This window comes from Phyllostomus discolor, chromosome 2 (assembly GCF_004126475.2).
Source record: "Phyllostomus discolor isolate MPI-MPIP mPhyDis1 chromosome 2, mPhyDis1.pri.v3, whole genome shotgun sequence".
Taxonomy (NCBI): domain Eukaryota; kingdom Metazoa; phylum Chordata; class Mammalia; order Chiroptera; family Phyllostomidae; genus Phyllostomus; species Phyllostomus discolor.
The window spans coordinates 56603436-56630189 of NC_040904.2; the positions used below are offsets into that span (position 1 = coordinate 56603436).

At 37.1% G+C, this 26754-nt stretch overlaps 1 protein-coding gene and 1 long non-coding RNA gene across 4 annotated transcripts in view; one reads left to right on the top strand and one right to left on the bottom strand.

The window, feature by feature from the left end:
- Positions 1–305: 305 nt before the first annotated feature.
- The window catches only part of PLSCR4 (phospholipid scramblase 4), a 55237-nt gene continuing 28788 nt past the window's right edge, over positions 306–26754 (bottom strand). For 2 of the 3 annotated variants that reach the window (XM_036017883.1, XM_036017884.1), the window contains exons 2-9: positions 23708–23735; positions 22452–22562; positions 11312–11547; positions 8270–8312; positions 6921–7147; positions 3189–3350; positions 1721–1879; positions 306–624 (exon numbers count right to left, since the gene is read on the bottom strand). In XM_036017883.1, coding sequence (XP_035873776.1) covers positions 577–624; positions 1721–1879; positions 3189–3350; positions 6921–7147; positions 8270–8312; positions 11312–11547; positions 22452–22562; positions 23708–23714 — 993 coding nt within the window. In that variant the 5' untranslated portion in view covers positions 23715–23735 and the 3' untranslated portion in view covers positions 306–576. The remainder of the gene's footprint in view (positions 625–1720; positions 1880–3188; positions 3351–6920; positions 7148–8269; positions 8313–11311; positions 11548–22451; positions 22563–23707; positions 23736–26754) is intronic. The other variant, XM_036017885.1, reaches the window with a different exon arrangement.
- On the top strand, positions 4434–5625 carry LOC118498849. The gene is made up of 2 exons (XR_004901333.1): positions 4434–4750; positions 5580–5625. It is a non-coding gene; the product is annotated as an uncharacterized LOC118498849 (long non-coding RNA).

Consider the following 26754-nt stretch of genomic DNA (forward strand, 5'->3'; position numbering starts at 1 on the left):
TGGAAAACATAAATCTTATGATAAAAAGTTTTATTTTATAATAAAATCAAGTTTTCCACTGAAATTTTTATGAATTTTGCAAAATGAGGCTTTGATCCATGTGCACAAGTGAAATGTTCCTTGTGCAATAAAATATAATATTTCTGCTCGCCTTCCTTTTTCTTTTTTAAAGATGAAGAGTATCATTGTTTTCAACTTGAATCAAATCTGTCTTTGGTAAGAGTCTATGTCGATCGACATTACCTACTAATATGAGAGCTCTGGAATTCATGTCCCCTATATCATATTAAAGCGTTTTCAAGCTCATTTTGTATCTATATTTACTTGGTTAACAAGTCATAGCTTTTTCAGGATGAACTCCTATTCTACCAAGCAGACAATGAGACACATACTCAATTGAAACACACATTAGATTGTGTTCTTACACTTGCAGCTTACATGGCAAAGCTAACACCAAATAAAAATAATCTGCAAAAGCAGGTAAATATATCTGCAAATAATTGAGGGTTGACTGTAAGCCCAATCCAACCTTTCTAATTTTTTTTAAAACCATCAATGGTGATTTGCGGTGTCCATCTATCTTGATGAACGTTGTGGTGGAGATCTTTCAAAATACATGAAGTCCTGAAATTGGAAAAAGAATTTATATATACATAAATATGTATATGGAGAGAGAATTATATTTATATAAATAAATAATTTGACATAGTGCATAAATATTACCATTTATAATTTATCTGGCAATCCTCCACACCAGTTAAAAGTAAATAAATCTAATAAATCTTTATAAGGAGAACCTAATATAAAGAGCACTAATTATAAACTTAAAACTGTTGGCAGCCAATATATTTTCCATTTGGGATACTAATTAGCTAAACTTTTATTGTTAAAAGACAGATAAACTTGATAAGCAATATTAATTATGTTAAAAATACCAATTGCAGTATGTTAATTAGGTTCATAGAGTAAGTATTATCAAGTTTATTTCTATGCTTTACTTATGATTATTACCCACTAATTATTAAGAAATGCAGCAAGGGAATTACAACTAATAAGTATAACATGGTATAACACCAATAGTGCATTGACAGTAAGGTAGAAGGAAAGGACATCAGCTTTAGAGTTATTTAATTTCATTAAAACATCACAGGGCAGGCCTTTTTTAAAATCCTCAACTGAGAATGTATTTTTTATTGATTTTGAAGAGAGAGGAAGAGTGAGAGAGAGAGAGAGAGAAACATCGATGTGAGAGAAACATCGATTGCTTCCTGTACATGCCCTGACCAGGAGTGAACCCACAATCTAGGCATGTGCCCTGACTGGGAATGAAACCCACAAACAGTTGGTGTATGGGATGATGCTCCCACCAACTGAGCCACCCAGCCAGGGTAGGACAGGCATTTTTAAGTAGTAAGAATAATCAGTGACACGCATTGTTGACAATACACCCATTTGATGCCTAGTATCTTCTACTCTCCCTCCCCTTTATTCATATGATATTGAATAGTTAATATTTATAAACTGAACTTATAAGTGTTTTATCTCCATTTGATAGATGAGGAGACTGAAGCTGGTAAGTATTAAACACTTTATAAAACATGTAACTAGTAAGTGGTAGAGACAGAAGTTGGTCTAGTTTCAAAGCTATTGCCTTTCTACCATGTTGCTTTTCATTAGAAAGAATAAATCTCTCAAGATAACTAAAAAGGAAAAGGCTTACAATGAGGAAGCAAGCTCCAAAAATCATGGCTTTCATCTTCACATCCAGGTCTAATGGGAAGCGAATGTCAAAGTGGTCAGCATCGCCCATGGCTGATATCAAGCCATTCCACTTCCTAATAATACTGCCGATGTTGGAGACACCATCCAGGGACGTGACCTAGAAAGATAAGAAACTGACTGTATGATGGCCAAAAAATGTTATAATACATGTTTTATTCTTCTATTTTAGAGGTAGCTTCACTGACCACAAACACAGTGCAGGAAATGAATATATTAGAATATAATTTCAAATAGGAAACTATGGCCAGGAAGGGCTTAGTGCCTTGCAGCTGGCCAATAACTGAGTTGGAATCTTATATCTTATACTTCTCAGGCCAGTGTTCTTCCTTAGTTCTTAGATGAGTTAGGAGGTATGATTTGAATTGGTTCTGAAATTTTTCTCCCTATTGCAAAGGGTGGGAATCAAGGATTGGAAGGGAATTTCTTCCAATCTAGGGAAACAACTGAGCAAAAGCAATGAGGCACAGTTTTGTGTACTTCACAAACTCCTTATAATCACTCAAGCTTTTGTGTGCCAAACAAATCAATCTTGTCTTCTGAAATTATGCCAGGATCCTGAAGGACATCAGCTTCTACTTATATACTGACTTCTGGTGATCAGAATGACCCTATACACAGAATGATTTTGCCCCTGGAAGTTGGCTTATCTATATTTTCTATTTCTCTACGTGGGCTTTTAAAAAATAAGAAATGCTTGATGACTTGGTGATGTAAAATGAGAACTAAGAAAAGTTTATTGGGGGTCATGGGAACTACTGGAAAGAATAGTTTAGATGATAAGCTTGCTGAATTATAAGGTGTTCAGAAAGGACTCTGAGAGGCTCAGGAAATATTTCTAGTAATCTCCTTTGTCAGATTTATATGATTATCCATTGAGATAAAAGCAAAGCAAAAAGGTTTTTCTTTTCCTGAGAAAATGTTATAAGCCTATTGACTTTTATCCATGTTATCAGTGTTATCCTATTCCTTGAGGACACAGACTTCTGTCCTGCAAAGAAGCTACGTGCACAGCCTTGGGGGTGCCTCTGTGTTTTGTGAGATGGAGGGCACTTTCCACCACTCAGGACCTGTTATCTGAACCTGGAAATCTTTGATAAAAAATGGTTAATTAAATACAACCAAGAATAAAATACATAGGTTATGACAGGCTATTTACTCTCAGAATTAATGTTCTAATGGTTTCTCTTAGCTTTACCAAACACTAAAATCATAAAAATAGAGTTCACATTTTGGAAAACATTAAGCAAACCACTAACAATAATTTGAAAATCATATAAAGTCAACCAGCTAACTCTTCATACTACTCTATTCATTCACATGAAAAATCATCTAAAACCAAATCAATCTGAGGTCTGTTAGTACACGTAGAAAAAAGATGTGAAGATATTATCATTACATTTATTTACCTCAAACACAGAATCCGAACCACAGCCATAGGTGGAGCACGGCCCACGTATGCGCAACACAGTTTCCTTCTTCTCGTTCTGGACACTGTACACCGCCCGGCACAGGTTCCAGTGGTCCACAACAAAGCCGAGGGTGACGCCGGGAGGACACTGCACCTCCAGCTGCCAATGAAGCATGACAGAGGGGAGGATGTTACATAGGTATGTGTGCACATACACACAACCAAGATGTGTCCTCAATCCATCTGGGGATGGGGGGAATTGTTACTGGGAAAGAGTCTTCTATTTTACCCTGGTTATTTCTTAGCTTTGTGTTTTAGTGAACAGCCTTGAGAGATGAGGTTATATGCCCCTTTAGGACAAAGTTCCTACTTATTTATCATATAATGGCCAGCTCTCTGGGCTTAGTGTTCTACAGCTGTATACGGGAGCTCTTCTGAGTCAACCCCATAGAACATGGAGACAAGGGGACCTACAAAAACAGGCTGATGTTCGTGCCGCTCTCTGTGCTGTAAGGAAGATCACTGTGTCTTATGTCTTCTGGCACAACTCACAAAACAATCAAACCTAACTTCTTAGATTTAAATCTCAGACATGACATTTAGAATAGAAAACAAAACCAAAAAGAAGTATTTTGAAAACGGTACATTGGGAAAACAACAGAATGTGTTATGGGTATAAAAAGCTGTTTTTAAAAGAGTTTTAAAAATACTGTCCAATATTCTCTTTCAGCTAATTATCTTTGCAATATTCCTTTGGGAAGAACTAAGACATTCATATTTAATAATAACAAAAGAGTCACAAAATTAAATTATTTGGTAAAAGACCAAACTAAGAGCTCTACTGATGATTTTCTTGATGTCAGATATACTTTCCTAAGAATTTTGAGTCCCCTGTGTCTCATTATGGGGCAAGACTACACAGCTTCGTGGACTGTCAAATGAAGATATTATTGTTCATATATATACAATCACACACATATACAAACACATAAATTTGATAGCTTTCTAGGACAGAGATTTCATATAAGTTTAGGCCTGAGGTATAAAAAAAACTCTGCATACAAATAAATTAGGTTTAAAAGAATCCATATAATTCAGTCATAAAAAGGAATGAACTATTAATACATGCCACAACTTGTATGAATCTCAAGGTAAATTATATTGTGGAAAAAAAACAAGGTAAATTATATTGTGGAAAAAAAACAGTCTTGAAAGGTTCCATACTATATGATTCTGTTTCTTAAATGACAGCTGCAGATTGGATTAGTGGTTGCTAGGGGTTAGGGATGAAGAGAGGGAAGGAGGGAGGGAGGTGTAGTTATGAAAGAGTTTTTTGTGGTAATAAAACTGGTATTTGAATTATGGTGGTGGATATACGAATCTACATGGCTGATAAAGCTGCACAGAACTAAACACACACACACATGCATATGAACACAGGTCAAACTGGAGAAATCAGAAAAAACCTAGATAATGTTGTGGGACAAAATCCCATATATTGGACTAAAGCTGTAATACTGATTTGCTCTATCCTGTCCTGGGTAACTATGGTCTTGGAAGGTTGTTGGGAACTGCCCCGCCTGGTTTCAGGAGCTCTAACCCTCCTATGGCTAAGGCTGAGTGAGCAACCTTCAGACCATAAGCCACTAAGGAGACAAAGTTTATCTCCCTGGCAGGAGCACCGCTTCTGCTCCTTTTACTTCACCCTGCCTGGCCCCCAATGCTTGATCAGTTAGCAAATGACAAGTAAGATTCCTCAAGGGAGAGATGACCTAAGACAGGCATGATCATGGGGAGGCCCCAGGGAAGGACTTGGGGAGCTATAGCAAAAAGGGGTGATAGACCCTTGCCCCTCAGCTTTGACATAGCCTGAGTCCTCATTCTGTCTGTGAGAAGTCTCCTAATCTCTTGGCTGCCTTACTTTCCTGCCTGACTTAAGCCTGAAACAATGACAGAGGGTGGTGCAGCCCTGGTCTGGAAAGGGTGGGTTCCCCAGGTTGATCAGGTCTAAGAATGAATACATAAAATCCTGTGAAACCTGCTTTGCTAAGAATGCTCTTAATTAAATGATAAAGGTCAGAGCAGAAAATGAGTTTGTTTCCCAAAGTTTTGTAGCCCTTTAACTAACAGACCCTAACTCAGAATAGGCCCTCAGAGCTCTCTGTATGTTATCTATTGTTTGATCCTTTCTGCCTGACAATGATTAATGAACTCTACTTGTATTCCTGTGCAAAATGAACCCAATAAAAGCCCATTGAGGGAAAGGCTCTTGGCCCTTCTCCTTTGAGAGATTGGCCACCTTTCCTCCCCAAGCAGATCATGTCTTGGTAGAATTATCCTCATCTGTGGCAGCCAGGGGGGCCCTGTGGGTGGAGCCCCCCCCCAGAAGGTGGCACTTATAGGCTTTGATTCCCAAGGCCCAACTCGTGAATACAGAAAAAAATGCTTAGTAAACAAAAGCATCAAGGATAAGAGATGGAAATTTACCTCAAATATAAGAACACACACACACACACACACACACACGACAAGGATGCTAAAGGAAAAAGATATTTGACAATAATAACTAATATCCATTTAACTCTATACTATTTTCTAGGCACTGTGCTAAGTAGTTGACATTTATTTACTACTTAATCCTCAAGACAATTATCCATGAGATAGGTGATATTAATATCTCCATTTTACAGGTGAATAAATCAAGGCACAGAAAGGGCTGAATAAATTACTACAGTAAATGCTGTAGCTAACATTTAATATTTAAATATCCCTGTAATCAAGAAGATATTGTTCTGCACAGTGTCCAACAGTGAGACCCAAAAAGGTTAAAAATAAATTGTCCCACTTTAAATAGGTGGCATATCTGAAATTCAAATTCTCTTGGGTCCCTCTCTAAACCTACTTTTCCTTTCTTTTTTTTTAAGACTTAATTTATTATTTTTAGAAACAGGGGATGGGAGGGAGAAATAGAGCGAGAGAAACATCATTCAGTTGCCTCTCACACATGCCCCAACCAAGGACCTGGTCTGCAACCCAGGCATGTACCCTGACTGGGAATCAAACCAGTGACCCTTTGGTGTGCAGGCCTGCACTCAGTCCACTGAGGCATAACAGTTAGGACCTTGCTTTTCTTTTTCCTTCAGCAAAACACTTTCCTAGAGCTACATAGGTCACAGAACAGTAACTGAACTATAACTCAGAACGTCTGTTTTCCAGTTCCAGCACTGCCACCTCTCAGGTGTAACACCATTCACAGGTATTCCATCTTTCTGAGACACCCTTTCTTTACCTATAGCCAAGGTTTGTGTTGTGATGGGCAGTGTAAAGTTATTTAAAGTCTTTTCTAATTCTAAAAGCCTATGTCTACCTTAGCATATTTTATATGAGGATACATTGGTACACTTAGATTAATGCCTGTGACTCCTAAGTGATAGGTAAATTTCTAATTCAGTAGACACAATTCATAGAATTGTGGTCACTGATGAAATACTTTTGCTTGATCCACTCATTAGCACCTAAGAGCATAAACCCACAGGAAAAAGCCCTTTGTAATTTAATTTTCCTTTAGGGAAACAACGAGGCTTCCTCCCTCCTTAATATCTTGTTGCTTTTTGATGCGCAGAACCAGTGAAAACCCTCTCCTGTGTAGCTTTGGAAGGAGCACAACCATATGTGAGGAGCTGGATCAGGAAGAGACTGATCCTCAGGAATTAGACTTCCATTCTCTGACCTCTTGCCTGGTGGAGGGACAACAGAAGCAACAGCAGGTGCATCTGAAAGGCCTCTGCATTGTCATGATTTCTCGGCCCGTGAAGTCCATGACCCGGAGGATGAAGGGCCTCAGTGTCCGATAAGCATTCCTGGTAAAGTCGTCCGTGTCTTCAATTACAACGTAAACCATCTGGTCCAGGTTGTTTTTAATATCATATTTATTATTAGTTTCAAGTCTCGTCATCACTAAAAGATAAAATGAGGAAACCATCTTAAATTAGAAGTAGTTGAAGTGGGCCTCAAAAAGGGGAATAAGAGGTACAAACCTCCAGTTATTAAAAACAAAAAAAGTCACAGAACTATAAAGTACACAGAGAGGTAATAGTCAATAATATTGTAGTAACTTTGTATGGTGACAGGTTACTTACTAGACTTATTCTAGTGATCACATCATAAGGAATATAAATGTTGAATCACTATGTTGTACAGTTAAAACTAATATATTGTATGTTAATTATACTTTAATAAAAAATAAAATATAAGTTCTTTTAGGGGCTTAAAGCAAAATAGCTTTTATAAAATTTCACATAAAATATATATGATTGATTAGAATAGAATATTAAAATAATTTGTATGCTGTATAATTATTTATATAATTTAAAAAATTTAAAACATCCCTTTTAAAAAGTTCAATGTAAAATGGTTTTAAAAACTTTCACATAAAATCAAAAATTGAAACAATACTCCTAGAGTATCTGAATTGAGAAAACAATTACAGAAACATATAAATGAAATCGTATATGAAACCATAAATTAATCACCTCATAAAATATGCTGAGATGATTAGGGTCAATATTAACTGCAAGTAAGAAAACAAACCCAGAAAAGTCAAAGGCCCTATGTGGTCAAAGGAATGTGTAGATCTGGTACAGTGAGGTACAGTAATCTTGTGAGAATGAATTGAAAACAGACATTATATGAGTATATTGTGATTTCTTCCTACTTCCAAAAAAAGGGAACTGGGCTAGATCTCAGCAGGTTTCCAGTTCTGCCACTGATTAAGCTGACTTTGGTGCCCCCAACTAAGTAACTTAGACTTTGGCTCCTTCTTTTTGTCATTCATGAAAAGTTAACATGGAAGAGGTGGGTCGGTAAAGGGTAGGGCAATTGTCCACATAAAATGTAAATCTTGTTCAAGTCTAAGAGCTTATGTGTGACATATAAATGGATAAAAGTATACAAAACGTTTCCCTTTATTACTTTCCTAAATCACTAAAAACTGATCAGTAGAAGTAAGGAACTAGGTATTGGATAATACAAATTTCTACCTGGTTCAAAAGCTGAAAAACACTACTGAATTATACATACTTTCCATAGGCTCAAAATGCTGAAGAACATGTATGTTGTCCAACTGTTGGGAGAGAACAAAGCAATTAGGAAAGATAGAAATATCAGAATTAAATTAAATCAGCACTAGAAAAGAAACTGATGAGATAGGTATTAAAATTTATCAATCAATATCAAAATATCTTTTTGAAACTGAACAGAATAAAACATGTTTGACCCCATGGGATCAGCCTATATGCACCTGATCATGTGGTTGCTGGAGCTGTTGAGAGAAAAGACACTTTTCTCCGGTTCCACTGTAAAAGACTAAAATTTTGGTCTAAAATATCAGAAAATTACCGCCCCCCCCACCACAGTAACAGCATCTAGAAGCAGCTGGGTTGACACAGGTTGTCCCTAGCTCAGTCCCTACTCACTGGTCTCTCTGACATGTCACCCACAGACTGAAGGTGCTCAGGAAGTTCAGGACAGTTTAACATGGACCCGCCATAAAGAAAGCAATTGTCTCAGTGGCTTCAGGAGAGCTAATCTGCCAGGTAGATTCTACTGCACACAGGAGTTGTCCAATTTTATATCATTTTTCAGGCATTTCTGAGAGATTAACATGCGGATTTTTCATTCACCTGAGCTACTAAACACCAAGACCTTCCCCAGGTGTGCACACTTCAGTAACAGGAGGGTCTCACAGGGTGGAAGAATTCGACATGGATTAAGACAAAGGAGGGGAAACTCCGGAGTGGGATCCCTTCAAAAAGGAGACTGGAAATACCATTAAATAAACCTCAAACTTAACTCTACCTAGGACTTACTCTAAAGAAAGGCAGTTTAATGGGCCTGTATCTGTTCAACTTCCTTGAAAAAGAGAGAAAAAAACCTCCTTAAGGACAGACTGATCATATGTGTATAAGTTTAGATAATATAGATCATTAGATTATTCCTGATCCCTGAGTCCAAAATACTGCTGACACACCATATTTCACAAAATACTTATTGAATATATTACATAATGAGAAATACATGAATGTGGTGATAAATAAAATTTAAAATAACTAGACATGAATGTTTTAGGGTTTGACTGATGATAGGAGAGTATAGGAATATATAATCTTTCATTCAAAATGTTTTTATTACATAAAAACACAATCAGGTGAGGGGTCTAAACATGTATGCACATATATCCTTTACAAAATAACAAAAGTGGCCACTAAGGTGTGTTATAGCCCCTTAATAAATTCTAGAATGTTAAAACCTAGAATTAAGAAGTGAAAATATTTACCACATGGTAAAAGCATTCACTGCTGAGCAAGGTTTTCTAAGGACACCATGCCCATTAATGTGGAAGAAGTTTGCCCAGTAAGATACCAAGGCTGTTAAGGAACAGCTCTGTAACAAACCGGTGGAGTCACTGGCCAAGCCAATATTCTAGAAATAATATAACCCTGCTACTTTAGATATTATAGTCATGATAGCCCTGGTGGAGATTCAGCTGCCTGCACAAGCGATGGCAAAAGGCTAGGATAAAGAAAATGGTGAAGATGATGGGCTCTATGTCTTCTGCTCACATACACAGTGTGTTAACTATAACATGACACAGCTATCATCTATTGGTTGAGCCCTGTGTGCCAAAAATACCGGGCATGTTACAAACCCTATTCAAGTTATGGAGTAAGGGGGTGTAGAACTAGAGTTAAAAACCAGGCTTGTCTGGCTCCAAACCTGTTTTGTTTTTCATTTTTTTAAACTCAAAACATTCCTGAAAGGAAAAACAGAATTCATGAAATATGTTAACTTTCGTCAGAGTAATTAAAAAAGAGAAACTTTAAATATTTAAATGAACAATATTTAAGTTATACATTTTCAAAAGAGAAATGACTCCAAATCTTGAATTTCCAAAGACAATTTCAGTTATTTATCACTGAGTATAAAAAAGACTCTAAACTTGATTAACTTATAAAAATTTTATAAGCTTCTAAAATGATATAGGGGTTTACTCTAATATTTTACCTGAATGACTGGTTTTGCATTTTGTCATTATTTTGGTCAAAACAATGATTTCATAAAAATTTTGGTTCATGTAAAATCCAAATTTTCCTGATCCAACTGTTCTGGCTTGCAAGTATCAAATACTGTAATGTTGTTCCAATGGTTTTCAATACACAAGATGAACTGAGTCTCTATCATTTCATAAAATTGAAAAGAAAAACTTAACCAACTTCAAGGAATGTTTGGTTGACTATATGGGAAGACATGTATTGAATTGGCAAGTCCCTTACTTATAATGTATTTCAACACTTTTTTTTTCTAAAAGCAAAACATGATTCAGTAGTTTCTAAGGGATTTTCTATACTAGTGTTTTCTCACTTTCATTAAGCAATCTTTTTGACTTTTGATATGGATTTGGGGAAATACACATTTTGGTACACCAACTTGGTATATTGCCCATTTCTAACCTGGATGTCCTGGTAGCTCCAGAATGTCTGTTAAGTGGAAATTATGGAGTTGCTGGACTATGTGAAGGGGTTCTCAGGAACTGGGCTTGAAGCAATATCTCTGCTAGGTCCCCTATTTGTATATGCATTGCATGTTTTTGGGAATGACAGGCTGGATGATGAAAACTATGGATGATGAGAAAAGGCTATGGGCTAAGACACAGTAATTCACTCACCATCCACTGTTCTGGTTTTTTTTTTTTATGTTGCTTTTCTTCATGTTAACTCTACTTCTAAGCAAATGGCATCCTGATTAGCATCTTTGATAGTTTTTCTTATACTCGTATTCCTATCTTTTAAACTGCCTTCAACAGGACATCATGAGTGTCTTAAAATTCAACATGTATCCTTTACAAAAACCAAACTCATCCCACCACAAACATGCCTATACTCTTTGGCCTCCTTTCACATTTCTAAAATTAACACCATCACTCTTACAGTCTCACAAACCAGATTATCTACCATCACTGACCCATCATTTTATCCACAGCCTTTATCAGTTCAGCCTTTTGCCTCTTGTTGGATCCCCAATCATACTTCATTAGGTAATATAAATTGGATTTGTGTGAAGTACCTGGGTTAAGTATTCCAGGCCAGGAGGGCAGTCAGGTATTGGAGCTGACCCTGGCATCCATGTTATTGGGGCAGATTGATATGACACCGGATATTTGCCAGGCTGGTATTGGATAGGGTAGGTGCCACCAGTTGGCTGGCCGTAGGGGAAGGTACTGGGCTGCTGTAGACTATAATATCTCACAGGGAAGCCTCCTGGGTAGCCTACAGGTGGAGGGACAGCTGCTCCAGGGGGTCCTGTGTTAAAAAACAAATGAAAGTGTTATGTGTTATTAAAACTGTGATACATTGGAAGTTATTCCCATTTCAGAAGTATAGAAATAAGGTTTGAAATATGAAGTAACATGTTAAATTGTCTACACATTAGGTTTGTTCCTCTTTTGAAGAATATACATACCTACTTCATTAGATTGTAGTGGCATTAGCACAAGGCTAGTACATAAGCACCACAAATTTCTGTTAAAGGTAACAAACATAGTAAGGTCTACTTCACTTTAAAGGGGTGCTTTTAATGACAGCTATCTAATTCCAAAAAAGTTTCATCACTCATACCCATTTGCAGTCATTCTCCATCGCCTGCCCTGTTCCTCAGTCCATGGAAACAACTGTCTCTACAGACTTGCCTAATCTAGATATTTCAAATAAATGAAATCATATAACATGTAGCCTTTATGTCTGGTTTCTTTCACTTAGCATGATTTTTTAAGGTTCATCCATGTTGTAGTATCCCTTTTTTCTTTCTTTTACCTTACTTTTTTATATGCAATTAATTTTGGATTTATTGTAATGCTTTTGGAGGGGTTATTGAGATATAATTTACAAATAGTAAAGTCACCCTTTTTTGATGTACAGTTGATTTTTCACAAACTTACAATTATGCAACTGCCTCCACAATCAAGACACAGAACATCTACCGCATTCCAAGTTTCCTTCAAGCCCCTTTGTAGGTCATTCCTTATTTTTTAAAATTTTTTGTAGCATTCCTTTTTAAGGGCAACTAATAACCCATTGCATGGATACACAACATTTTATGTATCCACTAATGAACTGATGGACATTTGGACTGTTTCTACTTTCTGGCTATTATAAATAACACTGCAGCGAACTGGTATACAAGTTTATTTGTAGCTAAATATTGGAACTGGCAAATGGTAACTCGATGTTCAACTTTTTCAGGAATTGCTAAACTATTTTCCAAGGTATCTTCACCATTTTGCACTCCCACCAAAAGTGTATGAGGGTTTTAATTTCTCTATATCCTCACCAATACTTGTTATTGTCTTTTATTGTAATGATTTTACTGAGTGTGACGTGGTATCTTATTGAAGTTTTGATTTTCATTTTCCTGATGACTAATGATGTTGAGCATTGTTTCATGTACTTATTGGACACCTGTATGTCTTCTCTGGAGAAATGTCTATTCAAATCTTTAGCCCACTTTAAAATGGCATCATTTGCTTTTATTGTTGCATTGTAAGTACTGTTATATATTTAGGACAAAAATCTCTTGTCAGATAAATAGTTTATAAAATCTTTTCCCATCCTGTTGATTGTCTTTTCTCTTTCTTAATAATATTCTTTCAAACACAAAATTTTAAAATTTTTATGAAATTCATTTTATTTATATTTCATTAATTGTGCTTTAGGTATCCTATCTAAGAAATCATTGCTTAATCCAAAGTCATGACTACTTATACCTATATTTTATTCTAAAAGTTTTAAAGTTATCATTCTTACATATCAGTCTTAGACCCATTTTTAGGGTTTTTTTTATATACACTGTGATATAGAGGTACAAATTCATTCTTTTGTGTATTGATAATCAGTTATCTCAGTACTATTTGCTGAAAAAGACTGTTCTTTCCCCCAAGAAATTATTTTGGCACCTTTGTTGAAAATGAGCTGGTCATAGATGTGTGGGTTTGTTTTTGGACTTTCAGTTCTACTCAATTGGTCTACATGCTGGTCTTTCTGCCAGTACAGTATGGTCTTGACTCCTGTAGCTTTGTAGTAAGTTTGGAAATTGGAAAGTGTGAGTCCTCCAAATTTGTTCCTCCCCCCAGGTTGGGCTATTCTGAGTGCTTTATATTTCCATATACATTTGAAGATCAACTTGCTAATTTCTTCAAAACAGCCTACTGGGAAATTGCTAAGAATTGTGTTGAAACTGTAGATCAATTTGTGGAGTACTGTCATTTCATAAAATTTACTTTTCAAGTCTATGAAGATGAGATATCTTTCCATCTATTTGTCTTCTTTAATTTCATTTAAATAATAGTTTGTTTTCAGTGTACAAATCTTACACTTCTCTTATTATACTTATTCTAAGTATTTTATTCCTTTTTAATTTTATTATATGTAGAATTGTACAATTACTTTCTTTTGGCTTGTTCATCACTCTTGCATGGGTATACCATTGGCATTTTGTATATTTATCTTGTACCTTACTACGCCACTGACTCATTTATTAGTGCTATGTGTGTATGTGTATGTGTATTTCTTAGGATTTTATATATACAATATCATCTCATCTGCAAATAGAGATGGTTTTGCTTCTGTTTTTCCAATCTGCAAGACTTTTATTTCTTTCTCTTGCCTAATTACCCTAGCTAGAACCTCTAGTACAATGTTGAATGGTAGTGGCATAAGAAGACATCCTGTATTATTCTTGATTTTAGGGGGAATGCATTCAGCTTTTATTAAGCAGTGTCAGCTATGGGTTTTTCTTAGATGTCATTTACCAGGCTTGAGAAGTTCCTTCTCAATCCTAACTTGTTTAATGTTTTTATTATGAAGGATGTTTTGTTTGGTCAAGTACTTTTTCTCTATCCATTAATATGATCGTGTGGTTTTTGTCCTATTGACTACTAATACAGTGTATATATCAACTAATTTTCTTTCTTACATTAAATTTATTGGGGATAACAAAGGTCAATCTCATTATATAAGTTTCAGGTGTACAACTTTCAGGTATACATCACCTGTATATTCCATTGTGTGCTCCCTGCCCAAAGGCTGATATCCTCCTGGAACCATATATGCGATCCTCATTAACCTCTTCATCCTCCCCATACCCTCCATCTTCTCTTGTGACTGCCAGAACTTTGTCTGTGTCTATGTATCTGTTTTATTTGGTCATTTGTTGCTTTTTGGCTCATATTCCACATATGAGTGAAATCATGGTTCTTCCCCTCTTCTGTCTGCCTTATTTCACTTTATATAAATTAAATTTCATGTGCCAAACCAACCTTACGTTCTTGGGATAAACCCCACTTGGTCATGGTATTTAGCCCTTATTATATGTTGGTGCATTTAGTTTGCTAGTATTTTGGTGAACATTTTTAGATCTGCATTTTAAAAGGGATATTGCTCTGTATTTTTCATTTCTTATGGTATCTGTCTGACTTTGCTAACTTGCTTCATAGAATGAGTGGGAAAGTGTTCACTATTCTTCCATTTTTGGGGAAAGAGTTTGCAAAGGATTAGTATTGAAATCTTCATTCAGCATTTAGTAGAAGTCACCAAGGAAGCCATCTGGACCTTGGCTTTACTTTGTCAGAAAATCTAAGTTACTGATTAAATCTCTTTATTTGTTACATGTCTATCAGGTTTTCCAATTCCTCCTGAGTCAGTTTCAGTTGTTTGTGTTTTTCTAGGAATTTGTTTCATCTGGGTTTTCTAATTGGTTGGCATATAATTGTTCATAGTATTCCCTTACAATACTCTTTAATTTTTGTGAAACTGTTAGCAATGTTCCTATTTTCACTACTGATTTTAATAATTTGTCTGTTATTTTCTTGGTCAGTTTGGCTTAAGTTTTCTCAATGTTGTTGATCTCTTCAAAGAACCAATTTTTGGTTTTGTTGAGTCTGTCTATTTAGTTCTTTTCTCTATTTCGTTTACTCCTGCTCTAATCTTTAAGATTTTCCTCCTGCTTTTGGGGAGGCTTTGTTTATTTCTAAGGGGGAAAGTCAGATTACTTATTTGAGATTTTCTTATTTATTTATTTATTTATTTATTTATTTATTCATTTATTTATATCCTCACTGAGGACATTTCCATTTCTAGAGAGAGAGGAAGGGAAAGAGAGAAACATCAGTGTGAGAGACAAACAACAACTGGTCACCTCCTGTATGTACCTGGACCGGGGATCAAACCTGCAACTGCTATAGAATAAAGAGGCCTTGGGAGAGTGGGATAAGGTAGAGACTGCTCTTTCACAGAACCCAAAGGAGTGTGTCCTAGACACCATGCAGATGTAGAAGGAACTCCTGTTAGAGGAAGCTATGTTGACTACAAGAAGACAAAGGGATAGAAAAACGAAAAGAAAGGGAGGGGAGGGGAGGGGAGGGGAGGGGAAGGGAGAAAAAAGAGCCTTGGCGGGTGTAGCACAGTGGATTGAGCATGGGCTGTGAAAAGGGTTGCTGGTTTGATTCCCAGTCAGGGCACATGCCTAGGCTGTAGACCAGATCCCCAGTGGGGGCCACTTGAGAGGCAACCACACATTGATGTTTCTCTTTCTCCCTTCCCCTCTCTCTAAAAACAAATAAACAAAATCTTAAAGAAAAGAAAAGAAAAGAAATTAACACTTTCTGAGCTCTTTTATGTCCCAGGCACTGTTATAACTACTTTACAAGTACTAAATCCTTTCATCATTACATCAACCCTATGTGGGAGGTACTATTATTATTCTTAATTTACAAAGAAGGAAACTGAAGCATAAGGAGGTTAAGTAACTTGTTGAAAGATTAGTAGGTAATATGTGACAGAATCAGAATTAAAACTCAAGCATTCTGACTGAGAGGCACCATGAACTAACATGATAATGCTCCCTCTCCCTCCAGATCAGAGGCCAGGAAGACAAATATCCAAAATGGGATTCTGTGGAGGGCCCAGAACTGCAGACTGGAAGAGCAACTCTAGCTAGCAGCTATTTTCAGGTCCTTAAATCCTTAGGTTCTGCACACCCTCCCCCTGCCCACGGGATAGCATAGCACGGGGAAAAAACAGCTTAGCCAGCAGAAAGTTGGCATCAAGACAGTAGAGGTGACCAGCATAGAAGCAAAGCAGTGGTCTGGAGTCAGCTAATGCTAAGAAAGCCAGCCACCACCAGCAAGGGACATCACCTAAGAAGCACTTTGGGATGAGAAATAAAACAAAGATGGCAATCTCTGTAAGGCAAGTGGGACAGAGGCTCAGATTCAAGTGACTTGAGCACAAAAGGGAAGAGTGGCATTTGAATCTGATGAAGTCTGGGAGATTTTGGTTACTCATAAAACTTTCACTCATGAAAGTCATGAATTGCAAAACTGTTTTTTCCTAATACTCTCTGAGTAGAAGACCATAAAATAAATCAGCATTCCTTTACCTAGAAAACATTCCTCACGCCCATTTCAAGGACCAGCTGCTGTGCTTGCTGCCAGGAACAGAGAAGTATACAAAGACCTGTCTGTCTTCAAGGACACTCAGTTCCTTGGAGAATATACACATTAATAAGAAAAAGTGAATGGTATCATGAAGTGAGAGACTGGTGTAATCAGAGGTGCATGCATTGTATGTGATGACATTAGAGAGGAGGGGCACCTAGCTTAGGCACAGCAGGTACCCTAGAGATGAGCGCTGACATTTAGAACTCACCAGCAGCTCCCTGAGGGGCAAAGGTTTTATAGGGAAAAGATGCAAGGAGCAATTGCACAAGAGAGGCTCAGCACTGTGTGGGGAATGGCCCTGCGTGGAGGTTTAACTGATGAGGTAGAAAGGAAGGTTGGGAAGAGTGAAAATTATGAAAGATTTATTCTCTGTGACAAGAACTTGAACTTTATGCCAAGAAAATGGTAAGTGGAATGGTTAGCTTTACATTTAGAGCCTTTATGGATGAGAAGGTTAGATTAGGCAGGACGGGCTTGCAGAATCCAGATGGAAGGCAAGGAAGTTTGATTGCGATCAAAGGAGCAAAAAGTAGAGAAATAATACCAACGTTTAAGAACAGTATTGTCTTGGTAATAGGTTGAATGCAAGGAAAGATTCTCAAGATTCTGACTTGGGTGTCTGTAGACCTCCAAAGTAGAGAAAGAACAGAGGGTGTGTCTTCAGGAGCAAGATGCCCAAGTTTGATTGAGAATCAGTCTGACATCCAGGGCCATCTGGGGAAGTGTTCTATAGGCACTGGAAATGCAAGTTCAGAGCACAGGAGATTGATATGGAGCTAAGGGATTCACAAGTGGTTAAAGACAAATGAAACCATGGGTATCACAAGGTGACTTGGGAGAATGTGTAGAAGATGGGTGAACAGAAGGGGTGAGAACAGGCAGGGCAGGGAAGGACAAGGGAGCGGGCCAAGGAACTCTACAGAATGCCAGTGTTTAAGGGTAGGGAACAGAGAGCTTATGACAGAGACTAAAGGAAAAAATAATGGTAACTAGAAACAATGTCAAACTGAAGTTTAAAAAAGATCCAAAGTCTTCTAAAAATGAAAGAAAAAAATTTAAAAATGGAAGAAATAACATGTTTCAGTTGGTCATGAATTTTTAATTTCTTCAAGAATTGTGTTTAAAGGAACCTAAATTGGGTTACAAATCAGATATCATTCCCTACTTTTATAGAACTGTTATTAAAAACAATGTATCTAAACATCATATAAACTATCTTAACAATGCTAATTGTTATATAATTTTAATTAGTTGATTAATTACTGTGATATTAATCTAGTGACTCTAACATAAAAGTATCACGTAATAAAATTTGATGATCTATAAATCAAGAAGAAAACTACAGTTTAGATTATGGGGCTTTTCAGTATAAAGATTACATTTCTAAAAACAATATATATATACAAACTTATGTAATCAAATGATTTACATCAAATGATGCATTTTCCAGAGATGTTAAGAGGACTGAGGGAAAAAATATGACAAATTACATGTGGAAAACTGGTATTTTAAAACTCTTTTGAGCTTTGAAATTGCCACTAAGTGTTATGTTTCATTCTGCAGGAAAACAAAACAAATCAAAACATGTTTAACTTTGTATAACTGAAGATCCCTCACTTATTTAAAGAAAGAAGTCTGCCCAGCAAAGCTATCATTTAGAATTAAAGAGCAGACAAAGACCTTCCCAAAAAGCAAAAGCTAATGGAGTTTATCACCACCAAACCAGTATCACAAGAAATGTCCAAAGGTCTTCTTCAAGAAGAAGGGGGAAAAAGATTAAAAAAAATGAACAATACCCCTGCCTGGGTAGCTCAGGTGGTTAGAGTGTTGTCCAGAGGCACCAAGGTTGTGGGTTTGATGGTTAGGACGTCTAGAGGAATCAACCTATCAGCGCATAGAAAAGTGGAGGAACAAATCGATATTTTTCTCTCTTTCTCTCTGTCTTTCTCCCTTCCTCTCTCTCTCTCTCTAAAATCAATTTAAAAATATGAATAATAAAATGGTAATAAATACATATCTTTCAACAATTACTTTAAGTGCAAATGCATTAAATGCTTCAATCAAAAGACATATGAAGGGATAACAAAATAAGACCCTTATATATACTGTCTATAGGAGACTCACTTCAGACTGAAAACCACACACAGACTGAAAGCAAACAGATGGAAAAGATACTTCATAAAAATGGAAACAAGCAAACAAAAGCTTGGGTAGCAATACTTACACCATACAAAATAGACTTTAAAACAAAGGCTATGTAACAAGAAACAAAGAAGGAATCAGCAATTCTACTTCTAGATATGTGTCCGAATAAACCCAAAACACAAAATCAAAAAGACATATACATCAATTTGTTCACTGCAGCATTATTTATAATAGCCAAGATATGGAAGCGACCTAAGCATCCATCAATAGATGAGTGGGTAAAGAAGTGGTGCATATATATGATGGAATATGACTCGGCCATAAAAAAGAATGAAATTTTACCATCTGCAACAACATGGATGGACCTAGAGGGTACTGTGCTGACCTAGAGGATATCATACTGAGTGAAATAAGTCAGACAGAGGAAGACAAATGCCATATGATTTCACTTATATGTGGAATATTAAAAAAAAAAAAAAAAAAAAACCATGAACAAGCAGAACAGAAACAGACCCATAGATGTAGTTAGCATTTTGACAGTTGCCAGCTAGGAGGGGATTTGGGGGGACTGATGAAAAAGGTGATGGGATTAAGAAGCACAAATTGGTAGTTACAGAATAGTCAAGGGACTGTACAGCACAGCATAGGAAATATAGTCAAAAATATTGTCATAATTATGTATGATGTCAGGTGGGTACTAGATTTATTGGGTGATCACTTAGTAAGTTAGATAACATCTAATAACTGGGTTGTACACCTGAAATGAATATAATATTGTATGTCAATTATAATTTTAAAAAACCAAAAAATATTTAAAGTAAAAAAAGATGAATAAGTCCTGAGCATGATGAGTATAGTTAATAATGCTCACTGTATACTTGAAATTTGCTAAGAGAGTAGATCTGAGGTGTCCTTACCATAAAAAAAATTAAAAGGTTAACTATGTGGGGGAAAAAAAAAGAAGTCTGTTATGGACCATTGTCCTACCAATATTAGTGTGAGAAATATTGCCTTGTGGGATTTGTGTTTTCTTAGTTATTTTTTAATATTAGCATTCTTTTCATTTCAAGAACTTATATCATTTTTCTCTTTAAACAGACTATGTATAACAAAGGTTTCTTTATTAACTATTATTTTATTTTTTTAAAGATTTTATTTATTTATTTTTAGAGAGGGAAGGGAGGGAGAAAGAAAGACAGAGACATGAATGTATGGTTGCTGGGGGTCATGGCCTGCAACCTAGGCATGTGCCCTGACTGGGAATCGAACCTGTGATGCCTGGTTCGCAGCCCGCACTCAATCCACTGAGCTACGCGAGCCAGGGTTATTAACTATTATTTTAAACATATTTGGGACAAAATAATTTTTGGGAAGAACATATATCTAGTACTATAAAGTCAATTAAAATTATATAATTGAGTTTAAATAAATTAATTAAAGCCAAATATTTCAAGTGTAGTGTTTCAAATTACTTAATATGAATCACAGGGGCATAGTGCCACAAGAAAGTACATAGTTCAGCCACTAGGTGGCGGTACGAGTAAATTTTTGTTACAATTTCATAACAAAATTTGTTGTATGCTCAGCATTGTATTTTTCAGTTTATGTAGACATTTAATTTGAAGGATGTCTTCTCCTTTTAGTTAATTTTTTGATATACAGAGGAATAAACACTTTCCAAGATAACCAGAATATGATAGTGTTCTGGTTATATGATATTGTTTGGGATTCTTTTTATTTATTGTTGTTTTGATTGGTTGTTTTTCGCTTCCTTAAGTCCAAATCTTTGCTCTGATACTCAGCTTCATCCACTCTACTGTTGATTCAAATTGTTCTTTATTTCAATTAGTGTATCCTTCATTTCTGACTGTCTTTTTTATGCTGCTGAGGTCCTCACTAAGTTCCTTGAGCATCCTTATAACCAGTGTTTTGAACTCTGCATCTGATAGATTAGTTATCTCCATTTTGTTTAGTTCTTTTTCTGGAGTTTTTACCTGTTCTTTCATTTGGGCCATGTTTCTTTCTATTCTCACTTTGGAAACCTCCCTATGTTTGTTTCTATGTATTAAGTAGAGCTGCTGTAATTCCCCGTCTTGGTAGCATGCCCTAATGTATTAGGTCTTCTATAAGTTCCAGTGGCACAGCCTACCCTATCAACCAAGCTGGGTACTCAAGGTATGCCCTTTGTGTGGGCTGAGTAAATCCTCCTCTTGTTTCTGAGCCTTGATTATTGTTCGCAGGTCAATGGGAGGGATTTTCCCAGGCCAGTCAGCTATAAGCACTAGCTTTAACTACTGACTACCAACCTCCATCCTCCGTAGAGGGTCAACTGTGCAGGGGCAGGGTGGTGGTGCTCTGAAACGGTCTGTAGCTGACCATTGGGTGTGCTGGTTCCTGGGGTTTCCCAGGTGGTACAGGCCAAGGTCAGCCCCCTCCTGTGTTCTGCCTAGGGCCACCCTGTATGAATAACAAAGCAATCTGCAGATGGCTGCTACTTGTGGTGGCTTTGGAGATTTCCAGGTGAAACCAGCTGTGAACCTAGGCTGGCTGCTGCTAGTGCTGGGCCTGGGGCCATTTGAAAAGAGGTACGGGGGCAGGGAGCTCAGTGAGGCTGGCTGTTGCTTGTTTGGGAGAATTTACGAAGATGTGAAGCATGGGCCAAAACCAGCTTTTCATATGGCCAAGGCACTGTTAACAACTTGCCAGGGTGCTGTAAATTGAAGAGGGCATAGCCTAAGGGATTCACCTGGGTGGGGCAAACAGTGCTATCCAGGTTGATGGAGTCTCCAATATGGCAGCAGACTGCTGGCTCTGTGGCTTTGTGGGGGAGGGTTCACAAGCAGACCATTGGCTTCTGCCTGCCTTTCTACCTGGGAGAAGGCTGTCCCCTAGCTCTTGCCTTGATGCCAGATACTTCAGTTCCTCCCCATATGCCACTGATACCTTTCAAGCTGCTTCTGCAGTGCTGGAGCTCAGAGGGAGTTAATTGAATAAATCTTTGTGCAGGTTCTTTAAGAGGAACTGCTTGGGATTCCAGAAATTTCTTCCACTGACTCAACTGTCACTGTTTTTTGCAGCCAGAAGTTATGGGACTTATCTTTATGGCACTGGAGCCCTGGGCTTGGGTCCTGGTGTGGGGCTGGGATCCCTCACTCCCAAGATCCTTCCCAAATTTTTATGCACCCTACATGGGTATGAGGATAGCTTGTTCCATGTCTCCACATCTCAGCTCCTCTTACCAGTCTGGATGGATGTGGTTTCTTTAATTTCGTAGTTGTTGAACTTCCATCCAACTTGATTTCTGACAGTTCTGAGTGATGGTTGTTCTCTATTTTAGTTGTGATTTTGATGTGGTTGTGTGGGGAGGTAAGCAGTGTTTACCTACGTCTCCATCTTGACTGGAAGCCCTAAGACTATGTTCTTAATTAACACTTAGTAATCTACTTGGTGCCTGTGGCCATTCGATATCTGTTGAGCAACTCATTTAATAATTATTTTAAAAGCAATCTTCACTGTTAGAATGGTTGTCTGGAGAGAGGAAAGACCCTTTCTGAATATTTAGCCTACCTGGTACAAAATGGGAATTGTAGTCAGGAGGGGCATCAGGCTGTGGATTAGGTGACTTTATTTGATTTTCCATTTCATCAGCAGGTTTCTCAGGTGCTGTGGGGACTACACCTTTGGGGAAAGGTAGAGGACAAGATTTATAACAGAAATGATATGATAACAGAACGTACTCATTTTTTTCCTATTGGCATGCACCAATGTGTAAAACTAATATGAAGTACAGTCATATTTCATACAAAACATAATTCATTATGTATATTAAATATCAACCTGTTAATATATATTTGATGAATTTTCTGGCTGAATATAGATTTAAAAATAAAATACAGCATTATACCACTAGGCAATGATCCAAGCAACAAGCTTTTGTGCTAGTAGCCTCAGCGGGCCTGAATCTGACTGCTCCTTACTGAAATCCCTTTCACAGTGTCAAAAGCCCTTTCTCCTAACATATACAGTAATACATACAATGAATCTGACTTTTTCCTGAATCCATTTTTGGAAATAGCTGCATTTAAAAAAAATTCAAAACATAACACGATAAACACTTAGTAAATTCAAAACAGAGCCTAATGAATACTAACTGTTTGAAAACCAGCAGAGCCACACACAGCCCCATGAGAGGGAGTTGGGTCTGAATCTGCATTGCCAGTGAGTCACACTCGCACCCTGTTCTTCCTAAGAGGCCTGAGTCACCTTGATGACATCAAGGGGGTACTGAAGTGTCTTTCCATGATGTCTTCTTATTGAAATGAGAGAAGCTTATCCTTGGACTCTCTAGAAGGAAATGTTCTGAATCTCTTAACTGATTGACTTTTATCTAAAAAACACACACACATATACCACAAATGCGGTGTTTCTCTCCTGATATCATCTCCTGCATTGCTTGCAGATGCACAGGCTACTTTTGAGCCCTTCTCTGTGAAAGTAGGCTGTGATCACAGGCTTTTTATTGTTACTACCTTTCTTTGCAGACTTACTTTCCTACCAGTATTTTTCCTTTACTCAAACTTCCTCATGTACTTTAGAGATCTTTCAGTACATATGTGCCAATATAAATCCCTTTTAGTCCTTTTTGTTAAATATAGAAAGGAATGTTCATATGTATAGAGGAATATTTACACATGAATATATATTCTCCAAATACTAAATAACAATAAAAAACTTTGAAATGAAATAAATTCCAATTTTTAAAGAAATCACACAATTCACATTTGAAAATAAAGCGTATTAGAACTTATTCACAAAAAACTTACCTGACATTTTGAAGAATTCCAATTAACCCTGAAAAATAAAATATTTCACACCTTAAAAAATATAGTTACCATTACTTAGTTACCATTACCATTACTATTACTTAGTGATACATAAACAAATTCTGTGATTCTTTTAGGTTCCAGGTACCTTTCACTGATTCCTTCATTAATTCAACAAATATTTACTGAGCACCTGTTATGTACCAGGCACTATTACAGATGTTGAAAATATAGCAGTAAAGCAGATGGACACGCTGCTGGACATTATATTCCAGTGGAATGAGATTTCAAAATATGTCAACAAATACTTAAGATTAAATTATATACTACAGTTATGAAGAAAGTAAAAAGTTTAAGAAAAACATGAGCATCAGGGTAACCTTCTCTCAGGAGGTGACCTTTGAACTATTTGAACTATGAAAGGAGACATTACACCAATAATGTGGGAAGAGAGTTCCAGAAAGAAAGACAAGGAAGAGCAAAGGCCCTGATGTAGCACTGAGTTTGGAATACCCCACGTAGACAAAGAGGTCAGGTGTGACTGGGACACTGTGAGTGAAAAAAACAAGGTAAGGAATGATCTGATCATACCTAAAAGCCAGGGAAAAATGCTAGGAATTTGTTGTAATTGCAGTGGAGTGATCAGATCTGATCAATAATTTATCTTGAGGGGGCAAGAGTATAGGCAGAGAGCAGTGAGCAGCAAGGGATGGCAGCAGCTATCAGATGAGAGATGATGCTGACTTAGAGTGGGCAGGTAACCCTAGGTGTGGTCAGATGTATGACACGATTTAGAAGCAGATCCTACAGATGGGCTAAAGAAGGCAGGACTCAAAGATGGGTCTCAGTTTTAGGTCAGGACACCTAAGTTGGTGACTGAAGTAGAGAGGAAGATGGTGAGGGAAATGGTAGAGAATGGGGAGGGCAGGAATCAAAAGTTCCAATCAGGACATGTTAGGATTAAGAGGAGGCCAAAAGAAGACATGTTAAACGTTTAATCTAAAATGTGTGTGTGATCATTATAAGGATAACTCAGAGAAGTAAACTGGAAGTTCAGATGAGATTTTGAAACAAGGGGTGCTTGGAGAGAAACTTCAATTTGATCAAGAAAGAAAAAGAGGTTATCCGAGAAAGAAATTTCAGTATTTCACATTTCTGAGTTCTGGGTGATGACAAATAACAAGGAGGACAACAACACTGTGATTTCCTGCATGTTTATCAAATGTCAGGCAAAGTATTGAGCACTTTTCACCTATTATCTCTAGTTATACCAGCATCTCTCTAATATGTAAATGGCCAAACTTGTTAAACTCAAGTAAATCCAAAGTCCATATTCTTTCCAATATGTTATCCTGTTTATCGGAGTCGTGAATGTGGACATTGTGTTGTCCACGTAGAGTAGAAAGTCACCAACACAGAGTAGGTATCAAAGAAGCGTTAGAACACCATGTCAGTAGTCAATGCAGACGCTGAGTTCACTCAGTGGATGTCACCATGGCATAAGCCAGTATGTAGGTTCCCAGCTCAAATGATTATCTGGACAAGCATGGGCCAGAATTTCCAGTCTTGGGCCTCTTCCACTCACCTCTGGAACAGAAGTTAGGTGTCTTAAATGTAAAAAAGTTTTCTGGGGCACACCAAAAATCCACACTCAATCGCAGGCCCACCAGGGAGTTCAAGGAAATCGATCCTATTTCTTGCATGAAAGTGACCTCTGGTATTTAGAAAATGGCCACACCTTTCTAGAACCTTAAATTCTGGACATACCTAGGAATGTATCCTCAAGTGACTCTTGTACATGTGCACAAAGGTTATCTATAAGAATGTTCTTGACACATTGGTGACATAAAAAGAAACTGAAAGCATTCCTAATGTCCATCAATGGTACAATAGATCCTGGTATATTCATATGTCTTCCCCTTAACGTCATTGATAGGTGCTGCAACTTTAAAGGGAATGACAATGCGTACCCAATTTTAATGCAGGCTAATTGATGTAAACAAGAGTTAAGTTCCTACAGCACCTCATCAACATCGTAACAAAACTACGGGAAAAAAAAAAGACATTATCTGAAGACCTGTTGTAGTGAAAACAAACTACAGCCAAACACATCAACAGGGATGAACTTCAGAATTATAACACTGAAAAAAATAAAAGCAAGTCATCTGGGAAAACATATGAATCCATTTAAAAAGTGTTCAAAACCAGTGAACTGAAACACTTTTTTCTGATACATCTATGGGAAAACTTTAAAGAAGAGTCAGGGAATAACACAAAATTCAGGAAAATGGTCACACGTGGAGGAGAAGTGATGTGTGTTAAATACTGAGCAGTGGCCCATGAGGGTCTTGAAGCTCCTGCTAATGTTCTGGTTCTAACAGGGTAGTGGGTATAGGAATGATCCATTGTTATTAGTTTTTGAAGGGTATAGATATATGTTTAAATGTGCATATTTAGAGGTATAACATTGTTTTCAATGAAAAGAATAACTTGACAGTTCTATGTTGAGTGGAACCTTCTAACTAAACACCTGTTGTTCCTTTCTACATTAAGCCTAGGGAGTACAGGCTGTCAAGGAACAATGAAGGAAATGAATTAGAAGAGCTTATTAAGAGCCTTAATAGGGAAACAGGCCAAATTACCCACCACCCGTCCGACCATCCATCCACCTATTCAAATGTCAATAATGGTGAATGGTATAGTACAAAAGTGGCAAATTTTAGCAATTGTTGAATCTGGGTTAAGAGAAAGATTTGAATATTTTTATTTTTGAAATGAAAACTCGAAGGGAAAAATACAGAATTCAGTGAGATTACAACTGACCCCACAGAAATACAAAGGATTCTAAGAAACTACTGTGAACAATTATGCCAAGGTAAATACAACCAAAGACATTGAAATAAAGAACAAACTAACAGTAACCAGAGGGGAGGGTGGAAAGGGTTAATTGGGGAATATAGAGGAAGTGCCATCAAGGAATATGTATAAAGGACACATGGACAAAGCCAAAGAGGGTAGGTTCGAGGGTGGGAAGTGGGGATGGGTGG